At 41.9% G+C, this 24720-nt stretch overlaps 1 protein-coding gene across 1 annotated transcript; it reads right to left on the reverse strand.

Annotated features, from left to right (window-relative positions):
• Nucleotides 1–6961: 6961 nt before the first annotated feature.
• CPOX (coproporphyrinogen oxidase) lies at nt 6962–21539 on the reverse strand. The gene is made up of 7 exons (XM_019968039.2): nt 20864–21539; nt 18419–18562; nt 17222–17332; nt 16471–16612; nt 13862–14080; nt 9927–10031; nt 6962–9002 (listed from the first exon to the last, which is right to left on the reverse strand). The coding sequence occupies exons 1-7, from the start codon at nt 21402–21404 to the stop codon at nt 8915–8917; spliced, it is 1350 nt and encodes a 449-aa protein (XP_019823598.2). The 5' UTR covers nt 21405–21539; the 3' UTR covers nt 6962–8914.
• Nucleotides 21540–24720: the final 3181 nt, after the last annotated feature.

The raw sequence follows: 24720 nt of genomic DNA on the forward strand, positions 1-24720 counted from the left end.
ATGATTTCAGGCAACTCACACTTCAGAAATTCTGTAGGAACTCAAGATGAAGACCCTGCTTTAGACATTCAAAATTATTCGGATTATAGACATTGCCAACTTTAGAATCTCTTTGTCTTTAAGAGAAGTGAAACAGGGTGGAGCCATTTGATAAGACAGAAACATCATAGTGGAATTAACTGTGCTTGATTAAATATGTGATAACTCCTTTAGATAGTCTCTCCGACTATACCACAGTTCAGCGAAGGAGAGATCTGCATTCTCTTTCATCTCCTCCCTTTTCCTGCCTCCCTCTCCTCTTTTGCTGTCTTGTTCTATGTCTCTCTCATCACCCTGCTCCCTTTCTCTTCAATTTCTCAACACCCACCAGCAAAACAAAAACAAAACTCAACACAGGGTTAGATGTTCTTGAGCAAACGGGCTCCACCTACTGGTTCCTTCAGGAATTTCATGTGAGTGAAAGTCGCTCAGTCATGTCCGCGACCCCTCAGACTATACAGTCCATGGAATTCTCCAGGCCAGAATACTAGAGTGGGAAGCCTTTTCCCTTCTCCAGGGGATCTTCCCAACCCAGGGATCGAGCCCAGGTCTCCAGCATTGCAGGCGGATTCTTTACCGAGTGAACTATCAGGGACACCCTAAAGAATTTCATATTTAAACACAAACTTGAGAAACTGGGCTTCCCTGGTGGTTCAGATGGTAAAGAACCCACCTGCAATGAAGGAGACCTGAGTTCGATCCCTGAGTCAGAAAGATCCCCTGTAGAAAGGAATGACTACCCACTCCAGTACTCTTGCTTGGAGAATTCCATGGACAGAGGAGCCTGGTGGGCTACAGTCCATGGGGTCACAAACAGTTGGACTCGACAGACATAGAACAGACTGGTTCCAAATAGGAAAAGGAGTACATCAAGGCTGTATACTGTCACTCTGCTTATTTAACTTATATGCAGAGAGAAGGAAATGGCAACCCACTCCAGTGTTCTTGCCTGGAGAATCCCAGGGACGGTTGAGGCTGGTGGGCTGCCGACTATGGGGTCGCACAGAGTCAGACACGACTGAAGCAACTTAGCAGCAGCAGCAGCAGAGTACATCATGAGAAACACTGGGCTGGAAGAAGCACAAGCTGGAATCAAGATTGCCAAGAAAAATATCAATAAGCTCAGATATGTAGATGACACCACCCTTATGGCAGAAAGTGAAGAGGAACTAAAAAGCCTCTTGATGAAAGTGAAAGAGGAGAGTGAAAAAGTTGGCTTAAAGCTCAACATTCAGAAAACGAAGATCATGGCATCTGGTCCCATCACTTCATGGGAAATAGATGGGGAAACAGTGTCAGACTTTATTTTTGGGGGCTCCAAAATCACTGCAGATAGTGATTGCAGCCATGAAATTAAAAGACGCTTACTCCTTGGAAGGAAAGTTATGACCAACCTAGATAGCATATTCAAAAGCAAAGACATTACTTTGCCAACAAAGGTCCGTCTAGTCAAGACTATGGTTTTTCCAGTAGTCATGTATGGATGTGAAGAGTTGGACTGTGAAGAAAGCTGAGCGCTGAAGAATTGATGCTTTTGAACTGTGGTGTTGGAGAAGACTCTTGAGAGTACCTTGGACTGCAAGGAGATCCAACCAGTCCATTCTAAAGGAGATCAGTCCTGGGATTTCTTTGGAAGGAATGATGCTAAAGCTGAAACTCCAGTACTTTGGCTACCTCATGTGAAGAGTTGACTCATTGGAAAAGACTCTGATGCTGGGAGGGATTGGGGGCAGGAGGAGAAGGGGACGACAGAGGATGAGATGGCTGGATGGCATCACCGACGCAATGGACTTGAGTTTGAGTGAACTCCGGGAGTTGGTGATGGACAGGGAGGCCTGGAGTGCTGCGATTCATGAGGTCACAAAGAGTGGGACATGACTGAGTGACTGAACTGTGCAACTAACATACACTGAGAAACTAAAGACACTATCCAATATATGGCAATGAAAATAATTTTATTACCTAACATATTTTAGTACCTGAGAAAACCTTGGTAATTTATAGACTAAGATCATTTCTAAAAATCTGAACTTAATTCCTAAGTTATCAAACATGTTTATTGTAGCATGTATTATTTTAATATAGTCTATGTAGAAACATAGTAACATTCTAACCCTTAATTACAATCACACCTAACTTGTCCTTTTTGATTCCCTTCCTCCCTATTCCATTTGTTCAGGGAGCTACTCTCAGGACCCTTTGTTGACACCTTTCTCCCTGCTCATTTCTCTGCCCCCAGTTCAGTCTTTGACTCTTTCTTATTACATTACACTTGCTTCTCCAGATGGCTCACCTATTTTTTCAATTAAGACCTTCACACAAACAATTGGTAAATATATATTTCTAGACTTAACTTCTCTCGCTTGAGCTTTAGACTCACATCTCCAAATACAGGTGTAGGTGCCTTGCAGGCATGCCAAGCTCACCAAATTCACTCTTCTCATTTTTTAAATGACATTCAATCTGTTCTCTGGAGAAGGGAATGACTACCCACTCCAGTATTCTTGCTTGGAGAATTCCATGGTCAGAGGAGCCCGGTGGGCTACAGTCCATCAGGTTGCAAAGAGTCGGGCACGGCTGAATGACTCAGCACACAACGTCTTCTAGTTATCCACTGCTGTTTAACACGCCACCTCAAATGTAGTGACATAAAGCAGCAACCATGCTCTTCTGCTCAGATTCTGAGAATCAGGAATTCTGTCCGAGGGAGCACAGAAAACAAAGCTAGGTGGAGCTGAGCAGACCACCTTTTGCTATTACAAGAGAGATACCATATCTTCCTCACTTCATCAAATAAGAGGGAGGTGAAGATGAAAAGTGTGTGTTGTTTCCTTGAGATATATTCACAGTATTTTAAAGCCATCCTCTTGTTTAATAGCCTAAGATCAAGTACACACTAAAGAATTAAAAGTTACTCAGCATAAGTTAGTAAGTTAATTTGTATTCATACTATGGACAATGTAACCTACATTTCTGTGAACAAATAAGTTTTGGCCATAAAGCTATCAACCTCTGCAGCCACCCCCAACAGTACATCCTGAAGGGAACTCAGGATGGAAAAAAAAACAAATACTGGCGTTAGTTAAGATGTATGTCAACGGAATAATTTCAGTGAGCCCAGACTCTTGCATCTCCTCATACATAGAAAAGCACTAAAATCACTACCTTAAGATATCTGGGATTTTTTGTGATTACAGTAATCTATGGATATTTGACTACTTTTTTTCCAGCAAAAACTCCCCTATATCCTGGCTGCCCCCTTTCCTCTTTGTAACTATTTCTCAGAGCTATCTAAGAGGTTGCCATCCTGGGCTATAAAATGTTCAGTAAGGTCACCAAATAAAACATGACTCTCAACTTTTACTTGTGTACTTTTTTCAGTTGACAATATTAAATATTGAGAATATCTACCAAATTATTTTTCACAGTTAAACTACAACTTGAACTAAAAGAATGGATAAATTGGGTCGAAATTTTGCATATTATACTCATGGTTAGAAAGATGTCAAGCAGCAAGCATGGAGTATTCTAAAAGCCTCAGGATGCCTCATCAAATCAAAAAACAGAAGCACATTTTATCATACGTAAGCATAAGATAAGGGCTTCCCAAGTGGTGCTAGTGCTAAAGAACCCACCTGCCAATGCAGGAGACATAAGAGAATGGGTTCAATCCCTGGGTTGGGAAGATCCCCTAGAGGAGGACATGGCAAACCACTCCGGTCCTCTTGCCTGTGGACAGAGCCTGGCAGACTGCAGCCCATAAGGTCGAACAGAATCAGACACAACTGAAGTGGCTTAGTATGCACACACACATGCAAGCACAGATAAACAACTAGGAAGACTTTTACTCTAAAAATCCATTATTCACTTGCTGTTAAATAACAGAGACTTCAACTCAGTTCGGTTCAGTCGCTCAGTTGTGTCCAACTCTTTGTGACCCCAGGAATTGCAGCACGCCAGGCCTCCCTGTCCATCACCAACTCCCAGAGTTCACTCAGACTCACGTCCATCGAGTCAGTGATGCCATCCAGCCATCTCATCCTCTGTCGTCCCCTTCTCCTCCTGCCCCCAATCCCTCCCAGCATCAGAGTCTTTTCCAATGAGTCGACTCTTTGCATGAAGTGGCCAAAGTACTGGAGTTTCAGCTTTAGCATCATTCCTTCCAAAGAAATCCCAGGGCTGATCTCCTTCAGAATGGACTGGTTGAATCTCCTTGCAGTCCAAGGGACTCTCAAGAGTCTTCTCCAACACCACAGTTCAAAAGCATCAATTCTCAACTAGTACAACTTAATTGTGAACTTTAGTTTGGAACCTCCCTAACCATCTCTAAGAAAATACATTCATGACAGAGTTGATGCAGCAACTCTTACATGACCACAAAGTCAACTTGCATTCCTAAGTGACTGAATTTGTGTCAACTGATTGAAACTATGGTGGATTAGAGTATGTCAAGTGTTACATTCAAACATGTTTTGAAATGTGAACAGGAATTAGTAAGTGAAGGATACTTTAAAATACTAATATGTTTAACTTCTAGAATCAAAATCAAGTGTGCCCATTAGAAGATGGGAACAGTTTAATCACCTTGCTCTGCCAGTGGATGTGGGGTGTGTGTAGAGTAAAACCACCTATAGAAACAGGTCTGAGAGGTTTACTTTGTGCGACCCATGCCAGTTTCAGGTCATAACACAAAGATAATCAGTAACTGTAAATTGTAAATGTCTAAGCTTCACTAACTTGAATATGCTAATTTAAGTCTATTATGAAAGTAGAATTCATATGTTTATTTGGAAAGAAGCAACTTTCTATAAATGTGGGATTTCGAATACATAGTTAATATTTGACAGCAACAATACAAACACTCTTGAAAACAATTTCTAAATGGGTTCTTAAAAGATGTATACTGGGAACTTCTGTCTTCACAGACCAGGAATGAGACAGTTCTAAAGGAAGCCAAAATTCCTAGGTAGGTTAAGTCCAGGGTCTCAAGGAGGAGAGAGGGGTCTGAGGCGCTCAAGGAGAAAAGGACAAACTTTTTTTTCTACATTGCTTTGTCTTAGTTAATATAACAATGTATCTTGCTCAAGGATGTTTCTCCGTAACAAGAACCTTCTGACTAATCTTATTCTTAAAACTTGTATACTGTGGGAGCCCGCCTGGTGAGACCTTTCTGTTGTCAACTCTAAGCCTGTTAATTTAAGATGCATGTTGGGGGAGTGGGTCTGATAAAAGTATATAAGGCCTTGCTAAGACTAGAGAGTGGGGCATTCTCTGTTCCCCTTCTGATGTCTATGTCAGAAGCTCTCTCTGCCCTTCTTTACATTTTTATAAAACTGCTACACAAAAGCTCTTGAGTGATCAAGGCTGGTCCCTGGTCCCAACGCTAAAACTTCTTCCGAGATCATGAATCCAACCTCATTCACCGTAAGCTATCAATGCCACAGTATAATGTTGTAAAACAATGCTGAAAGGAAAAGGTTGACACGTCATTCCAAAGGTAGATGTTATAAATGAGGATGCTCTGCTGTGTGACCCCATGGATAGACTCATCTTAAATATTTTGAAATAAGTATAGTGTACACTGAATGACTATACGAATACAGACTGTGATGACTAAACTGTGCTGAAGGAGACAGAGACTCCAAACAGAGATAGCAGCAGCCTGAGCACAGGTCGGATAGTAGAAACTTCTGAAATGCTCAGAAAAACGTGGGGTGGTGACATGAGTCTGAGAATGCCACACAGGGGAGGGTGGAAACAGAAGTTAAGGCTGACAGATCTGGGAAAAGATGGTGGATGGCTTTCACTATCAGACTGAGCTTAGAAACTTCTCTGTAGGAGAAGGAAGGCTGCTCAGTACATTTGAGGGCATAATTATGGGGTTCAGTGAAGTATTATAGGGAGAGGATGGAGGTCAGAGTGACCAAGGGCAGGTGGTAGATTGCAAACATTCAGGTGAGAGGGAAGGTGGGACCAAAGCAGTGATAGCAGTGGACAGAGGTGGGAAAAGAAACACTTCAAAGGGGGACGCAACAGGATTTGACTAGGGCAATGAGGGAGGGGTGCCAAATCTATTCTGTGGTTTTGAGAATCACACAATTGCACAAATCTATTCTGTGATTTTGAGAATCACACAACTGCACACCTCCCACTGAGAGCTGGGGTACAGTTCCTGCCCCTGTGGATCAGGAGTCATTCTTAGTGACTCACTTGTAACTAAAAGAAGGTGAAGCGACGCTGCACAGCCTCTGGGGTGAGATCAGAAGACACCGCCTCTGCCTTGCTGGGCGGAACGTGTGCTCTGAGCCACCTGCAGACACTAGATCCACCATGGGAGCTGAGCCTATCCTCTGAGTCAGCCTAACCAGGCACAGACGCAAGTAAAACAAACCCGAACACGATTCCAGCCGTGATGAACTGTAACAGCAAATGACTCGTGGAAGGATAAAGCATTTAAAAAAAAAAAAAAAGATTATTTGGTCTTCTAATCTGACACTCTTTAGCATGCAGAAGTTTTTATCTCATTAATTACTCAGTTGAACAGGTGGGTAAGCAGAATACAGTCATAAAGTAGAGGTTAGAAATTTGCTCCAAAGCATTTATATCCCTCCCCCAAATTTCTACCCTTTATGACCATCAATATAATGTGTGAGACAGCAGCAGTTAGGTGTCCAAAGCATTTAGAGGTGTACCCTGGGCCTCCAGCAGACTCTATCAATACACATTTGAAACAAAAATTCACTTTGAATAACCGCAGAATGATTTTCCAATAGTTACGCAATTCTGCTATTTTTTCCCCTATAGTCTCATCTGTAAGAAAAAGACAAGATTACCGAAGAGTATAAAAAAACTGACATGTACCCAAAATTTATGAAATTTATATTAGTCCAATGCCCAGAGCCCAATAACCCCAAACACAAGGTTGGCAGATCTATATGATAGGGACTTTTTATTGTAAAAGGCAAACCGAAGTATACTGAACATTTGCTCCTATATGCCTAATAATATTTTTTTTCATTTGTCTGACTTTGTTGAATTATAAGTCATAAACAAAATAAAATTCCATGATTTTAAGTGTCCAGCTCAATGAGCTCTGATAAATGTATACAGTCTGGTATCAGTGCCACAATCAATACACCGAATATCTGCATCACTTCAAAACATTCTTCTGTTCCCTTTCACAGTGAATTTCCCTACCCAGCCCCTGGCAGTCACTGATATGCTTTCTCTTGTTAAGAGTTTTGACTTTTCTAGGTTTTCATATAATGCAGTCATACAGTGAGTGTGTTCTTTTGTGTCTGGTTCCTTTTACTCAGCATAACCATTTTCTGATATTCACCCATGTTGCTGCATTTATCAGTAGACGTTTCCTGTCATTGTTGAGTAGTATTTTAACATAAGGATATCTTATAACCTGGTTATCCATTTACCTGCTGACGGGCATTTGTGTTATTTCCAAATGGCTATTGAGAATAAACCTGCTATGAAAACTCAAGTACAAAACTTACATTTTTCTTGGCTAAAATATTTAGGAATGAGGAATTATGGTTTTAGTACTAAAAAATATTCATCTTTCCTAAATCAACTATCCTAGAAAAAATGAAAAATACAAACCTTCCTTAGTTATACTTCATAACAAAATTTATCAGCATACTTGTGGGAAGAGAACTGAAGAAGTCACACATCTTCAAGCTCTGAAGAGTCACACACAACCATACATTCAACATATTCCAAAATAATGCTCAATAACGTGTAGGGAGATACCATTCCTTATAAACTACAATATATTATGAATAAAATACATTCATGTTATTATTTGAACAAAGAAGTCTCAGAAACTCTGTTGTGATTTTCTCTTAGGAGCAAAGTTAAGACTTGCAGAATCTCTAATTTAAAAAGAGGGTGATTTCAATTCATCCATCTTCTAAGAAATATGTTTATAAAATGCCTACATGCTTCTTACATTAGTTGTCTGCTCTAATTAGAGAAGGAAAATGTTTCTCACTTCCTAAATGAGAAACATTCCCTAAATTCACAAATCCCCCGGATTGTCCTTAGTCTAAATCTCTGTATAGAAGTGTCTGGAATAGAAGTGTGCAAATATCAGAATTCAAGGATATAAGCTTTCATGCTGAAAAGTGCATAGACTTTCAACATCGACAAAAATCAAAACTGCCACTTAGATATTTCTTGTTTAAATAACAGTGATGTTACTTTACAGTTAACTGTAGGTAATCACTGAATTGTAACACATGCAGAAATTAAGAAAATTTCCAGTGTTTCTAAATATCTATCATTATAAAAATGAATATTTTACCAAATTATGGTTTCTAAAGATATAAAGATTATGATCTAAGAAACTTCAGCAATGACAAAGTAAAATTTTTACCTTTGTTTCCAGCAGCTTTCTAAAATTACCATTCTAAATCTTATTGAATTAATGAAAATAAAATTTACCCCAAAACAGATTTTTGTGGCAGAAACTAAATCTTTAAAAAATACATGAAGTAAAAGTAACATGAGAAGTTTCCTGAAACAAATTATAATAGTTAGATCCCCTTAACCAATTCTTGGAAATACAATGTCCTTGTTTGTAAACTTGTCATATAAAATGATTCTAAAGTACAAATGAGTTTTTACATCAACTAGTTGACAAGGTGCCACCTCACCACCCACCAACAGCATCTGGCGGAAGCGTCCAGTGCTTAACACACATTTCACCACCTGTCAAGGAGGCAGACTCCAGGGTAGAGAAAGAAGCCTTGAGCTCTAAGACACAGGTAACTACGTGCCACACCGTGGGGGTGGTGTCGGCCAGTGGATCAGGAAGTGCACTGAGTGTCCCCCAGGCCCCAGGAAGGCTGCTCTGTCTGCATCAAGGCACCCAGTCCCTCGGGTGGCGCAAAACTTCCAGAATTTCAGCTTCTTTAGAGTTCTCTGAGGGTGAATGCATGTACTCCCATCTATGAAGGTTCAAAACAGAAGCAAACACATGTAATAACAATAAAAAATAAATAACAACATACACACCTCTTTATCTAAACTAAATAAAATTCTAAGGGTAATAAAAAGTCCTCTAACTCTTTGTCTTCACTAAGCTTTCAAAAAATATTTGCTGCTAAAGAAATAAAGTTTCTTAATAATTCTTGGAGCATAGTCTAGCTAATATTAATACTCCAGAGCCAAAACACACTTTTATTACAATCTAGGGTTTTGTGAAGTATAGAACCTCAGATGATCCATGGGCAAACTTTTTTTTTAGCTTAGTACTTTTTCTTTTATTTTAATGTGTTCATTTCTATTCATGACAAAAATGTTGGTTTGCCTTTAATCTTCTCTCTGAAAAATATGAGTATAAAATTTAAGTAAATAATATGTCAGATTATATACAAATATATAAACAATGGTGAAAATGGCTAAACTGTAGTATGAACTCTGGTAAACACTAGTTTAGACCAGGGGCTGGCAAACTTTGGGCTTCACTGATGGCAAGAGACACGGATTCAATTCCTGGATCGGGAAGATCCCCTGAAGAAGGAAATGGCAACCTACTCCAGTATTCTTGCCTGGGAAATCCCACAGACTGAGGAGCCTGGCAGGCTACAGTCTATGGGGTCGCAGAGTCAGACACGACTTAGCAACTAAAACAACTAGCAAACTTTCCCTGAAAAGGGTTGAATAATAAATATCTTGGGCTCTTGGGGTCATATACATATTGCAGGCTGTTGCCTATTCCTTTTTTGCCTGTGATTTTCTTATAAAGACAGCAAAGTCAAAACCAAGGAAGTCTTTAGGAAAGCTATTTGTGGTATCAATGTTCATGCTTTGTAGGGGTCAGAGGACTGGGGGGGTGGGGAGTAACTATCATTCTCATGAGTTATGCTTACCGGGCAGTGAGAGGTAAAGACATCAAGATGCTTTCAATCCTGGATCCCGGAGTGAAGAGGCCAAACTTTGTACCCCGATCGTACAGCAGGTTAAATTCTACATACCTGAGATGAAGACATCAAAAAAGATTAAGAGCTGGTGAGTATAGTCTTATACTTCATGGGGGGTTGATGGGTTGGGAAGGTGTGTGGGGGTTGGTGGGCATCTTCCCACCAGCCCCACCCCATCAGCTGTAACTGGCACAGGAAACACCAGTCTCATCAGCTGACTTTTCTCCATCGGGACAGGCGTAAAGAAAAGGGTATTCTACCCAGCAAACAAGAGGATATAGATTCAGCCCCAGCACACAGCAGTTACAAAACAACAAGGTTATGTTTTGCAATAAATAAACAGGATGAACACAAAGCTTAGAACTTGAAGGCACAAAAACAAGAAAAGCAAATGGCACCCTTTATCAGGATAGAGCAGCTCTCTCTGGGTCTCCCATAGAGTCTGAGATGTTTGAGTCAAAGACTTCATTCTACTGCTAATAACTCACATGAACTAAGACAGTGTAAAGTTCTTGTAACTGAAAAGCCAAGAACAGTTAACAGAACTCTATCATCTATAGTTACTAACATATCCCAGATATTTCCTTTCCTTAAAGTAGTTAATAGCATTAATAAGCAGTCATATAATTCTGTCTTGCTGCAGATTGATGACAAAAGTCATAATGACAGGTAGTAGTGATTTGAGTTGCAGTGCTTAGCTTTATTTTCTTAGAAAAATATCCTTAACATCAACTAAAACCTGGTTCAGGATATAAGTCTTCCATTAACAGACACAGAGTCATATCTAAACTCTGTCTAGCTTAAAAATCTGTGATTTCCTTTAACATCAAAAGATTCTTTATAGAAGGGTCTTTTGTCTCCAACTTCTTGGAGATATTTCAAAAAGATCATTTCTACTAGCCAAAAGAATTGAAAATGACTCATAAAGCTAAAAATTTCAACAAACAGTTCCCCCTTCAAATCATTTCTCAACTCCTTCAAAAACTACTCTCTTGGTCCAAACTTCCCTCAGATATTATTATCATTAATGCACTGGTTACTGTAATTTAATCACAACTAAAATATATATATATATTCTCTAGATTCCGACAGTGCTTCAATTTTTAGAAAGCACCCTTCACTGTGGAAACTTGCCAATGGCTCTGAGAAAATTTAATAAGTTACATTCATGGATCCCTTTCTACTTCTCATCATTTATCAACGACTAAGTTTTGTGCACTAATAACTAATACCTTCTTTAGTCTGTTTCAAAAGATAACTTAAGTGAATCTTCTTAACTTCTTCCTAAGACCACAGGAAAAAAAAACATCAGTCTCTCAACTCCCTTTCTCACCCCTGATGTTATCTTTCTGAAATGTGATATTTAAGGGATGGCTGTGATTCTCTATTTGTACTGATGTCTTGTTCAGAGACCCCTGTAAGGAGCTCCCAAATGAGCCTCTTGTGCTCATGAGCGAATCCTTGTGCTGCTTTCCTGTTTGAGTGAACAGGAAATGTTCCTTCAACATTCACTCAACAGGAATGTTCCTTCCTGTGTATTAGCCTGACTTTCACCAGGTTTTGCTTAGATCTGATCTTTCCGATCCTTTCCATACATTTATCCACTCCGAGATATCTGTAAACTATGAACCTCAGCCATTCCCTTTAATATAACTGATATCTACCTTGTATCCTGTTTCCCTGTCCCAAAATACAACAAAACAAGTTACAGATGTTTAGTTTCTCTGAAAAAGAAACTAGAAAAGAACCTTCCAAGACTGGAGGTTCAAGGTGTGGGGAGAGAACAGAAGTAACTGAGGGCAGGCACGTGTGTTCAATCGTACCTGACACTTCTCGACCCCATGGACTGTAGCCTGCCAGACTTCTCTGTCCATGGGATTTCCCAGGCAAGAATAATGGAGTGGGTTTCCATTTCCTCCTCCAGGGGATCTTCCCGACCTAGGGACCCAACCCGCCTCTCCTGCATTGGCAGGCAGGTTCATTACCAGTCTACCACCACAAGACTAAATGAGATTGCCAAAGAGGCTGTAAAGTCAAAAGATAAGCAGCCTGACTACCACAGGGGAAAGTTGTATTTGGGGCGACAGGAAGTGGGGAAAAGTAATATAGATAATGGGTTATGAATGCCACGTAAGAAAGTGACGTCAGGGCTCAAAACCACAAAAAAAGAGCTGGGGTTATCTTAAGTCCCAGAATTGACTGCCATTTTAAGGCCCAGAGATAAGGACAGTAGAAGGGGCCTCTGCCTCTCTTTGAAAGTATCGTCACCCACCACACCACAGAAAATTAACCTAACACCCCTGCCAAATTTTTGAATTCTGCCCAATTCAAAAAACACGACATGCAATGATACACACAAATGGAACTCTCAAAATACACTGTCAATTAATAACAATAATAAACAGAATAAGACATTATTCCTATGTCCAAAAAGTTTTAAAGGCTTCACCTCATAAGTAGTCACAAACCCTGCTGGCTTTGCATAAGAAATCTCACGTAAAACTAGAACATTGCACTTTCCACAGAGTTTGGTTTATTTATTTATTAATTTTTAGTTTCTCTTTTTTTGTTGTTTTACGTTTTCATTTCTTCCAGAGTTTTAATTTACCCTCTTGGGATGGTCTTCCCTACTAAACTGTGAACATCTCTGCCCAGCATGGGCCCTAGCCATGGGGGCATACGATAAATGTCAAGAGAAAGGGAAGGAGGAGTAAGGATGTATTTGGGAAACCATAGGACCAAAAAACACACCCGTCCTAAAAAAAAATGCCCCTGTTTAATACATGTCTGACGAGAACACAATGAAATTCTCATTTTCCCGAGTTTTATACACAGGGAGCAGGCAGGCACAGGCAGTTCTAAGAAAGAGTAAACAACAAACATTTATCTTAAGACTTGGAACAGTATCTAAGTGAACGTTTTCAGGGCATTAGCCTTATCTCCTTAAGTTCCCAAAGCTTCATATGCCCAGGACAGAATTAATATAAATGAGAAAATCCATTTTTGTAGGCATGGACCAGTAGAACACATGCGATTAAGATGGTAATGAGAAACAGTGGCTAATCTGCAGCAGATCCACAATCACACCCCAGCTGAAGATGCCCTCACGTGGGTCATCCAACTGAGCTCACCAACTCAGCGCACAAAGCAGGGTGGCCAAAGTGAGCACCGTGGCTGGAAACACTAACTGCTTAACCATTCACATGGAAGAAGGTCTGCAAGTTTTGAAGGCACAATGACCTGGTTCCACATCTGGGATCTTTGATTTACCAGCTGTGTAAACTTGGGCAAGGGACTTACTTCACTAAGTTTTATCATCTGTAAAATGATGATAGTTATACCAATTCCACAGGTTTGTGATGAAAATTAGAGGCAAACAGCCTAATGTACTGGCCAGCACATATGAACAGTTCCATAACAAACAAATATCATTACAGTTCCCTAACAATTTCTAAAACAATCATTTTCAGTATAATGACTTCCATGAAAACCTGACGTTAAACAAAAAAAGGTATGATTCAGAATTTACAAAGCAGCAAAAACATTAAATGATTCTCCTACCTTGGCAGAAGGTTGGAAGGTATTGTTTGAAGACAAACTAAAAGAAATCAGCCGAATTAAATTCAACAAGTACTTACTATAAGCCTAATATGAGTCTCTAATGTACAGACAGATTAAACAAACTTTGCTCTTTTTATAACACTATTTGACAGTGTTTTTTTACTTCACTTTGTTATTTATCTAGTTATGAAAAGAAATCAGGGTGAGCATTAACACAGCTCTGACAAAGTACTGCCCAAGATGACCATCAGCCACTGTTATTACAGTTGCTCCGCTCCACCCTCCCACCTCTTATGACATGAGAGGGTTCATCGCTCACTCACCGTCCTCTTCGGAGCTGCTGCCACAACTTCTCCTGGGGAGTGAAGGAGTCATTACAGTGCTTCTTCACAAGGGGGACGTAAGAAGGAATGATCGCCTGGGTACAGCTCTGCACAAAGCGAAACACCTCCTCCTTGGATGGAGAGTCGAGGTCATCAAAAAAGATACCCCCGATACCCCTCCGCTCCCCACGATGGGCTATAAAAAAGTAATCGTCACACCTGGAAAACACAGCAAGACCACAGAAGGAAAAAGAGACGTGTGTGAAAATCAGTGTGAGCATTTCAGCTTATAGCACCATCCCTGACTAATGCCAGCACAGTGCCCTTTCTTTTCGTCCACATCTGAAATGAAACTAGACTTTTAGACAGATTTCCTGCAGTTATTACCAATGTAGAAAACACTTACACTTTTACCTACAAATCAAGTAGGCAAGTGAATACATATCTATCTAACGTGGCATTGTAAGACCTTTACTGAAAAGAAAAACAGAGTCCGCTCTTAATACTCTTATTTCTTAAAACAAGTGATGCTGCTGCCCTCGGAAACATTGCTGCTTTTGCAGGAGGCAGGAACCCTCCACCAACAATGACACCAACCAAGTCCATGACCAGGTGCTAACCCCTAAGCTCTCTGAATCAGTTCTCTGAATTCAGTTCTTAGAGGTAATCAGTAAATTACCTCTAAGGTCTCTCTCAGCAATAAAACGTGATGACTCTACAGTATGCGTGACTCAGGGGAGGGTCGGTGGAAGGAAATGTTCAGAGAATAAGAGTCCTCAGAACGTTAAAGGTTGCCCTTCTGAACCAGCACATGAGACTATCACTTTGTTCTCCAGTCTTCCCCACCTGTGCCTACTAGAGCAGATTTCCTAAGTCACCTAATTGCTAAATCTGTGGTACAGCTGACTTCGTGGAAATAGTTAACTTCTTTCCATTATCTCGATATAAAAGGGTTTGTAAACAGAAAAAATTGTACAAACAAAAACTAAAAACTACTGAAAGGTTATCGTGAAAATAGCCCTAATAGTTTAAAATTTTTTAAAAGGTCGGCGGGGGGGAGGGGCAGAAGATACATATCCCTAGAACTGATGCACTGGTATAATTCACCTTGACTGCAACTTCTTGACTTTTTTCCACACATACATTTTATTAACAGAGTTAAAGAACAGCCAGAGCAAGGCTGTAAAGCCAGCTTTAATGAAATCATATTATTTCCACATCTCTATTCGTGGGATTATGAAATTAAGAGATTTAACTAAATACACTAAAAACTTTTTAACTAGCCTGTATCTGAGATATTTTCTTAATACGACTCAGATAAAGTTCTTCAGTAACAGGGATAAAAGCAAACCAAAAAAAAAGAGAATATCCCATTCTCCTGCTGGAAGGAAGCTAATATGTAACAAAAAAACAATTCTTACACCTCTGTGTCCATGGCTGTGCAGTGTTCAGTGGCAATGTCAAATCAAAAAGAGGTTATGTAAATATCTTATCTTTTCTGAAGATTTTAAAATGAACTCCATATTCTTACATAAATAACAGCAAGATTCTACAAATATTAACACTAAAAACGAAGCAAAAAACAACCCACCCCAAACCCTTTCTGTTCCTCCTTTTTCTAGAATGGCATTTAGTTCTAAGCAGTGATGAGTACTTTATTCTTATTCCAGATAACTTATGCAGAGATTCCATTTCATATCTATCAAATACCCTGGGTAACTCTTTTATCATTAAGAGTTTCTTTCACAAAGCTTCCAATCCCAGTGTTCTCCTTGTCCCAAATCTCCAGTACATTTGCACCTCCCCTAATAGTTCTCCAACTTTTCCCATGCTCGAACACATTTCTATGGCAACAACGAGATGATAATCCTCATGTGGGGCGAGAATTTAATACAGTAAGTCCCTTATACAAACCTTCAAGTTGCAAATTTTCAAAGATTCTACAGTTGTGCATGCCCAATCTTCTAAGTTAGTTCCCATGTCTGGTGTACACTGTCACACGCATGCATCCTCTGCAAGTACATGTGCTTCTGTGCACTTTACTGTACAGTACTACACAGTGTTCAGTATCCTTATTTCAAGCCCAGGATGCTCAGAAGCAAGCACAAAAATGGCAGTCTGTAGCTGGTACTATGCTGTACTTTTCAAGTTACTGTACTGTAAGATTAAAAATGTTTTATTTCCTGTCTGTTTATCTATTTATGTATTATTTGTGTGAAAAACATTATAAATCTATTCCAGTACAATCCTATATGACCGACTATATTACCTGGGTACCTAGGCTAACTCTGTTGGACTTATGAATAAACTGGACTTATGAACGCCCTCTCGGAATGGAACTTGTTTATTTGTAGGGGACTTACTGTATCCCAACTTAGGATTAAAAAGCCTCTGATTCTCAGGCATAGATCACCTTCAAGTTTATATACTAATCATCTGGTTTAACATTAAAACCATGTAAAACTGGTATCTCACTTCTGCTGGGCAAAGAAAACAGTTCAACCTTCATAAGCTGCAAAAGGTATGTAGTGACACAGTAGTGCCTTCAGCAGCTACAGAAGGAATGGTAAACATGTAGGGATCATGAATAGTTCAATAACTTTACCTACCACTTTTTAAATTTGGGATAGAGATCTGGACCATGCTGGTCACATGCCTCCTTGAGAGTCCTGTGAAAATGGACCGCATCCTCTTGGTTCAGGTATGTTGGGGTAAGGTCACATCCACCACCAAACCACCACAGGGTGTTACCTACGAAATCAAGACACGTGATTCAAGTGGATGCTGCTCTAAAGGAAAAGTTAGGCACATTGCTTTAAGTGCCATCACCTGCAGAGGCACGCACAGCAGCGGCAGGCACTGCTCAAGAGCTTGGACAGGGTAATAGCCCAACTAATGGCACACAGAGGCTGGAACTATATTTACATCACGAGGCATGATCAACTGTACCCCATCTTAAAGCCACTGATAATGGACTGGGACTGGCAAAGCTACGTATGTGGAAAATAATTTCCAAAAGCAAGTTCTCAATGGCAACTTAACAGGGCCCGTGAGGTTTCCCTTTGTTCATAATAAACTGCTATTTGCAAAGACCCCTATGTGCACTTTTGGTTCAGGTGCATTACACCATTCCTTGTGTTGGAGGAAATATGGGGACATCAGAGTCCAGCCAATACTCCTTTCACTTTTCACGTCTAGTGTATACAATCCATTGCACCTGCCAAGGAGTAAGCCTTCACGTGCCTCCTGAAACAATTAAGACTGTACTTGATTTTTCTTGACTTTAGATGTTATGCCTAGTAACCTGTTTTAAAATACTCATTTTGCACAATAATACTTTTCACAGCTTGAGACACTTACCGTCCGCTTCTTCCACCTCGAAGTATCTGTAGTTGAAATGGATAGTAGGAGTATGAGGATTCTTGGGGTGAATGACAGAGCTCACGCCCATAGCAGAAAACGGCAATTTACCTGGAAAGGAATACAGAGAACTGCACTTGAACACCTGGCTTGATACAAATTAACTCCGACATGGTTTCTGAATCAATTTTCAAAGGCCGCTTTTTAATTTATCTCTTAAAACATAATTTTAAAAAAATAATTGTAAGGAATCCCCAGGTGATCCAGAGCTTAGGACTCCTCGCTCTGACTGCCGAAAGCCTGCAGTTCAATCCCTGGTCAGGGAACTAAGATCCCACATACCTCAGGGTCAAAAAACGAACAAACAGACAACTGTTAACATTTTAGCACATGTGCCTATGTGCAAATGTGTGTGTGTGTATATATACTACATGTTTGTGTGTATGCTTAGTTGCTCAGTCATGTCTGACTCTTTGCGACCCCATGGACTGTTGCCCACAAGGTTCTTCTGTCAATGGAATTCCTCAAGCAAGAATACTGGAGTGGGTTGTCATTAAAAAAGAGTAACTGTGAACAGGCTCATCTGGTATACGCACCTGAATGGAATTTTACAGAATCAATGTTAATTTTACAAATAAAACTTATAGAGAGAAAAGGTTTGCAGGAACTATTAAAGGCTGCTGAGATTGTCTGCATATTAAAAAGCAGAGACATTACTTTGCCAACAAAGGTTTGTCTCATCAAGGCTATGGTTTTTCCAGTAGTCATATATGAATGTGAGAGTTGGACTATAAAGAAAGCTGAGCACCGAAGAATTGATGCTTTTGAACTGTGGTGTTGGAGAAGACTCTTGAGAGTCCCTTGGACTGCAAGGACATCCTAAAGATCAGTCCTGAGTGTTCACTGGAAGGACTGATGTTGAAGATGAAACTCCAATACTCTGACAACCTAATGCAAAGAGCTGACTCATTTGAAAAGACCCTGATACTGGGAAAGATTGAAGGCAGGAGAAGAAGGGGACGACAGATGGTTGGATGGCATCACTGACTCAATGGAGATGAGTTTAAGATGAGTTTGAGTAGACTCCAGGAGTTGGTGATGGACAGGGAGGCCTGGTGTGCTGTGGTCCACGGGGTCGTGAACAGTCGGACATGACTCAGCGACTGGACTGAACTGAACCGAGATTGTCTGATTTACCATCTTTTGTCTTCAGTAGTTTTCCTCTGCTTCTCATTTGTTTTGCTGCTTCCTCAGAAAGATTTCCATGAACGACAGAAATGCTAACCCCAGCCTTTTCAAAAACATGCCCATCTTGAAGTACACAGCTGATGCCACCACCTCCTGTGAAGAGAAATGTAAAATGAGGAGAGAATGTAAGGGTATGTGCAAAGCTGAAAACTACTGCTGCAAGAAGAAAGTGGGATTAGGAGTTATCTTCCTTCTCTACTTTCCAAATCGTCCATAATATCAGTATATTTATAAGTGTTAAGTACAATAAAATTAGATAACCAGCTTAGCACTATGATATTTTCTATTGACTATTAGCAAATATTTTAACTCTTCACATCACCATTTCTTCTATGTCATTGTTTGTTGTTGTTTAGTTGCTAAGTCCTGTCTGACTCTCTGCAACCCCATGGACTGTAGCCCACCAGGCTTCTCTGTTCATGGGACTTTCCAGGCAAGAATACTGGAGTGGGTTGCCATTTCCTTTTCTAGGGGATTTTCCCAACCCAGGCTTGGAACCCATATCTCCTGCATTAGCAGGTAGATTCTTTACCACTGAGCCACCTGGGAAGCCCCTACATCCTTACATCATCCTCTAAATTACTGAAATAGTTTCCCTTTAAATAAGACCAATCAGAATGGCATCTATTTGTTATGGGATGTGAGAAAACTAAGATTAAAAACTGGAATGAATATATTTGAAGAATGTTCTATTACTACCAAATTTAAGAGTTCCATATTGTTTCAATTGTTTTTCTCTCAAGTGTGCTGTTTGCCTTTTCATTTTGTTTAGAGGTAATTAAAAAACAGTAGATATTTGAATGCTTAAGGGATTCGGAGGCTTAAACTGAGTGAGATACATATTAACATTTAGGTGTATGACCTTTAAGGCTTCTCAGGTGGTGCTAGCGGTAAAGAACCCGCCTGCCAATGCAGCAAACGTAAGAGAAACGGTTCGATCCCTTTGTGGGGAAGATCCCCTGGAGAAGGAAATGGCAATCCACTCCAATATTCTTGCCTGGAGAATTCCTTGGACAGAGGAGTCTGGGGGGCTATAGCCCCTGGGGTTGCAAAGAGTCAGTATGAGCTTTACTCCCGGTAGCTGGTATGTTTGTTTTTTAGGACACTAGAATTAATTGTTTCCTGAAGTTTCATGTTTGGCTTGTTTTATTTCTAAGAATTTTTAGAGCTGGATGGGATCCAGTACAATCCTTGTATATTTCAAATGAGAAAACTGAGGCCCAGAAAGCAAAACACCATCTCCAGAAACACACAACTAGCAAATGGCCCAAACAATTTGTCTAAGTGCTTTCTAAGCATCAAACAGTATCTGCAGCAGTTCATATATAGTCATGTTATTTTATCGTTACAATACCCTCATATAAAATTTCATTTCATAGATGAGGAAACAGAGGCACAAAAAGTAACTTTCGAAGGTCACACAGCCAGTCCAGGTTGTCTCCTGAATCAACAGTCTTCACTTATAAACATTACAAGATAGGGAATTCCCTGGCAGTCCAGTGGTTAGGACTCTGAACTGTAACTGCTGAGGGCCAAGGTTCAGTCCCTGGTCAAGGAACTAAGGTCCCACAAGCCACGAGGCAAGGCCAGGAAAAAAAAAAAAAAAGAAGAAGGCTTAAAAAAAAAAGCTACAAGATGGAAAACACTAAGAAAACCAGATTTAGTTTCATTTAAAATAAATGGGTCAATATCACAATCCAAAACCAGCTGATAAGAAGTTGCTGTAGTATTTCCAGGTAAGAAGGATCAAAAATCCTTTAAGTTTATAACCAAGATACAGGGTTTCACCGTATAGGTAATAACATGAATATATGACTCTATAAGAACTGGGCTTTAATACTTCAGTATTTTGCCAACTGAGGTAAAGATTCTTCTAGCAGGAAATATAACGGGTGCACTTGGCTGAACTGCTAGCCATTTCTTGCAAAACCTGGGTAAAAGACACAATGACACAACACCCTCAGCAGGAGGAGTCTAGCTGACAGTAAGGAAGAGACTTTCTCTTTCCATCTCCAGAGAAGGAGAATGGGTAAACGAACCCGGAGAAAGAGATAAAATGTAGAGACAAACCTATGCTGAATTACAACCTTGGGCATCCTTGCCTGTGGGTTAAAACTGACCTTAAGACTTCTTTGAGAAGTGCCATATAAAATTGCAGACTTTGGAAATGTTCAGTACTAGAGTGACAGCAGGTTTGGGTCCACACCTGCAAGGTGAGGGCTGATGACCCTGTCAGTGTCAACCGTTTTAAAGGTGAACCTTTTAACCTGGCAGCCGCTGTGTAGGTACCCCTTCCTTACTCCCATTCCTTATTCTGAGTCATTTTCTCCCCGCAAACTAAAACCCGACCTCTTTTCCCCATCTCCACCCCCCGCTAGGGGCCGACCTCCTCACCTTCCTTCCTCTCCCACCGGTCCACAGAGAAGCGGGCGCCCCCGTCCACCTGTGCCAGCGCCTGGCACACCTGGGCCTGGGTCTCCAGTATCAGCAGCTCCATCTTGGTCTTCATGTCGTCCGGCCTCCTCCGCAGCTCGCGCAGGTCGGTCACCGGCGGGGCCATGAAGCAGCGGCAGCGGCGGGCCAGCTCATCGTCCTCCTCCTCGGGCCTGCCGAGAGATGCGCTCTGCGCCCCGGAGCTCTTGCGCACCATCTCGGCCCGCTCCACGTGCCCGAAGGCGACGGCGGCCAGTCCCACCAGCCCCGCGAGCCCCGCGGCTAGCCGAGTTCTCAGCCGGGAGCCGCCTCCCACGGGGGGTCCGTACCCCAGCCCGCGGCTCTGCTCGCCGCAAGCGGTACCAGGGGGGCGGCACAGGCGTCCGGCTGCGCAGCGCGGGGACCAAGCGCGCAGCATCCCGTAGGCGCGCAGCTCCCCGCAAGCGCCCCGCACCGCGCGCCAGCAGGGACCCGCGCTCAACCAGCGCAGATTCATGGCCATGCTCTCGCGCTGTCACCCTGAGCAGTGCCCGCCTCCCGCAGGCCGGCCCCTGAATCCCCCAAGATCCCCGGTGGCAAGTGGCGCCGGTACTGGGAACCTTTGCTGGAGAAGAGATACTACCGGGTCGATCCCCCGCGGCGGCGGAGGCGGCGGCGGCGGGCGGGAAGTGAGGAATGCCGGGATCTGTAGTCCCGGCTCATATCGCCGCCTGCAGGGGCGCGCCGGCGAGATAAAAGAATCCAGCGTCCCCAGAAGGGCGGATCCCATGGGAGGAGAGCTGGGGTGCTGGGTAGGAGAGGGCAGGGAAAGCGAAGGCAGAGATAAAAGAGGCCTTCTTATCACATACAACCTCTGTCGGTTCAACCAATCACAAGGAGAAGGCAAAATAGGGCTGGCCGAGCCAAGGGCTAAGCAGAGTAGAAATACGGCCAGAGACCCCTGCCCCAACTTTTATTTTTATATCGAGTTGCAAATCCTGACTCTTGTGTTTCCCTTTGTTCCCAATTCTAGTCCTCTAAGGCTTCTAGAGCTTGGACGATTGTGGGGGGAGCCTGGGAAACTCCTTACCGATGAACTAGTTTTTTTGTTTTTGTTTTGTTTTACAATATTGTATTGGTTTTGCCATACATCAACATGAATCCACCATGGGTGTACACGTGTTCCCAATCCTGAACCCCCCTCCCACCTCCCTCCCCATACCATCCCTCTGAGTCATCCCAGTGCACCAGCTCCAAGCATCCTGTATCCTGCATCAAACCTGGACTGGTGATTGGTTTCTTATATGATATTATACATGTTTCAATGCCATTTTCTCAAATCATCCCACCCTCTCCCTCAGAGTCCAAAAGACTGTTCTATACATCTGTGTCTCTTTTGCTGTCTTGCATACAAGGTTATCATTACCATCTTTCTAAATTCCATATATATGTGTTAGTATACTGTATTGGTGTTTTTCTTTCTGGCTTATTTTACTCTGTATAATCAACTCCAGTTTCGATGAACTAGTTTTTAAAGGGAGTAAGAAAAGCTATAATTGGGCCCATAGGAGAATTCTGAGAAAAGAATTTCTGGAGTCAACTACATAGCACAGGCCTAGCATTAAAATCTTCCCAGGCCTTGCCTACACAGTGCCCACTCAATTATTTTAGGAATAAGAAAAGCAAAGTATTGTACTGTTGACGGAGTTTGTAATTTCCTCCAGTTCTGTCGCCTCACAACAAAAATTTGAAGCAGCCGATAGACCAGCTTTACAGCCCATGGACAGATCAGTGTAACAGCCCTGGGTTGGACTAGTGTTACAGCTCTGTTTTGCAGCTGAGTTTTATTTAGAAAGTAAAGGAAAATGCATCCTCAAGCCTTGAGGGCATGCCGACTCAGAAGACCTGAAGAGAGGCCCCCAGCCCAATTTTGGCTCCTCTTTTTAGGCCAGGAGTGCTGTTTTACCTGAGGTCCTCACTCTGGTCCTCTGACCTTCCTTTGTTTTATTTTCATGGGTTTTTCCCTTCCTTGTCTTTTAGCCACCACCATTCTGGACTCCTTTTTCCTGTTCTAACTACCTAATAGAACTAAACTGCATAAAACTCATGACCTGGTGTGTTTGAGTGATCAAGGAATGGAGATTTAAAAAATACTTATCATACAGTTGTAGGATGCTGCCAAGTATTTTTCATGCTTCGAATAACTCCTGTTAACTAGGCAGGACATTCACCTACCCCCTCAACACACACACACACACACACACACACACACACTCTCTCTCTCTCTCTCTCTCTCTCTCTTTAGAAAAACAAGGAAAGAAGCTAAAAGATTTGATAGATTATTTTTGTTCCCGTATCCATGTCACAGTTCCATTATGTCTGGAAGTGTAAGAAGGAGGAACTTCCCTGGCAGTCCAGTGGTTAGAGGCCGCCCTTTCACTGCTGTGGGCCCCAGTTGGATCGCAGGGGGGAAACTAAGGTCCTGCAGCCAGGCCATAAAGCCAAAAGAAAAAGAAAATGTAAGAAGGACTGTTATGGGCGAATTTGTCCCTTAAATCTCCAAGATGATTTTAATTTCTAGTAGTAGATAATTAAGCCATTGGTGGTGGTTTCTACGTTTTTTCTTTGTGGCTAGATGCAGCAATGGAACTTCCATGGCTACAGGTCAAACTAGTTGTTCAAGGCAGATATTTTATCATCCACAGATAACTACATCCAGTGGCTCTCATACAGAGAACATTCTTGGCTGGATGGGTGTGCTTGACTTCCTAGCAGATTCAATGAGTGTTAAATGCCTGGATTAAGAAGTGAATAAACCACATTAGGGAAAGTTTTGGCCACAGTATAACTTGCTGGGAGGCTGAGTTGGCAAAGGAAAAGAAAGATAACTATCGCTGTATAACGTGACCCACTGCAGGGAACATGGGGGCTGGGTGAGCACCAGGAGGGGACCAAGTCCAACCTGGAAGCCTGGTAGGTCTTTTGGCAGAAGAGGCACCAAAGCTGAAGAACCTTAAGGCGGTTTGGCCCTCAGCAGGGACAGGGAGGGTCTGGGGGGCTTGGGTGAGGATAAAGAAATGTTGTTGCCAAAGTCTACTTAGTTGCTTAGTCCTGTCCAACTCTTTGTGACCCCATGGACTGTAGCCCACCAGGCTCCTCTGTCCATTGGGTTTTCCCGGCCAGAATACTGGAGTGGGTTGCAATTTTCTTCTCCAGGGGATCTTCCCAACCCAGGGATGGAACCTGTGTCTCCTGCATTTACAGGCAGATTCTTTACCACTGAGCCACCAGGGAAGCCCAAAAGAAATGTTAGTTGGTTATTAACACTTCTTGTGGAGAAGGTAATGGCACCCCACTCCAATACTCTTGCTGGGAAAATCCCATGGATGGAGGAGCCTGGTAGGCTGCAGTCCATGCAGTCGCTAAGAGTCGGACACGACTGAGCGACTTCACTTTCACTTTTCACTTTCATACATTGGAGAAGGAAATGCCAACCCACTCCAGTGTTCTTGCCTGGAGAATCCCAAGGACGAGAGAGCCTGGTGGGCTGCTGTCTATGGGGTCACACAGAGTCCGACATGACTGAAGCGACTTAGCAGCAGCTACCCTTCTTCAGTGGTCTAGACCATTGAAAAGAATACAAACTTTCAGTTATAAAATAAGCCCTGGGGCTGTAAGCTACAGCATGATGACTATAGTTAACAATGCTGCTGCTACTGCTAAGTCGCTTCAGTCATGTCCAACTCTGTGCGACCCCAGAGACGGCAGCCCTCCAGGCTCCCCCGTCCCAGGGGTTCTCCAGGCAAGAACACTGGAGTGAGTTGCCATTTCCTTCTCCA

Source organism: Bos indicus, chromosome 1 (genome assembly GCF_029378745.1).
Source record: "Bos indicus isolate NIAB-ARS_2022 breed Sahiwal x Tharparkar chromosome 1, NIAB-ARS_B.indTharparkar_mat_pri_1.0, whole genome shotgun sequence".
Taxonomy (NCBI): Eukaryota; Metazoa; Chordata; class Mammalia; order Artiodactyla; family Bovidae; genus Bos; species Bos indicus.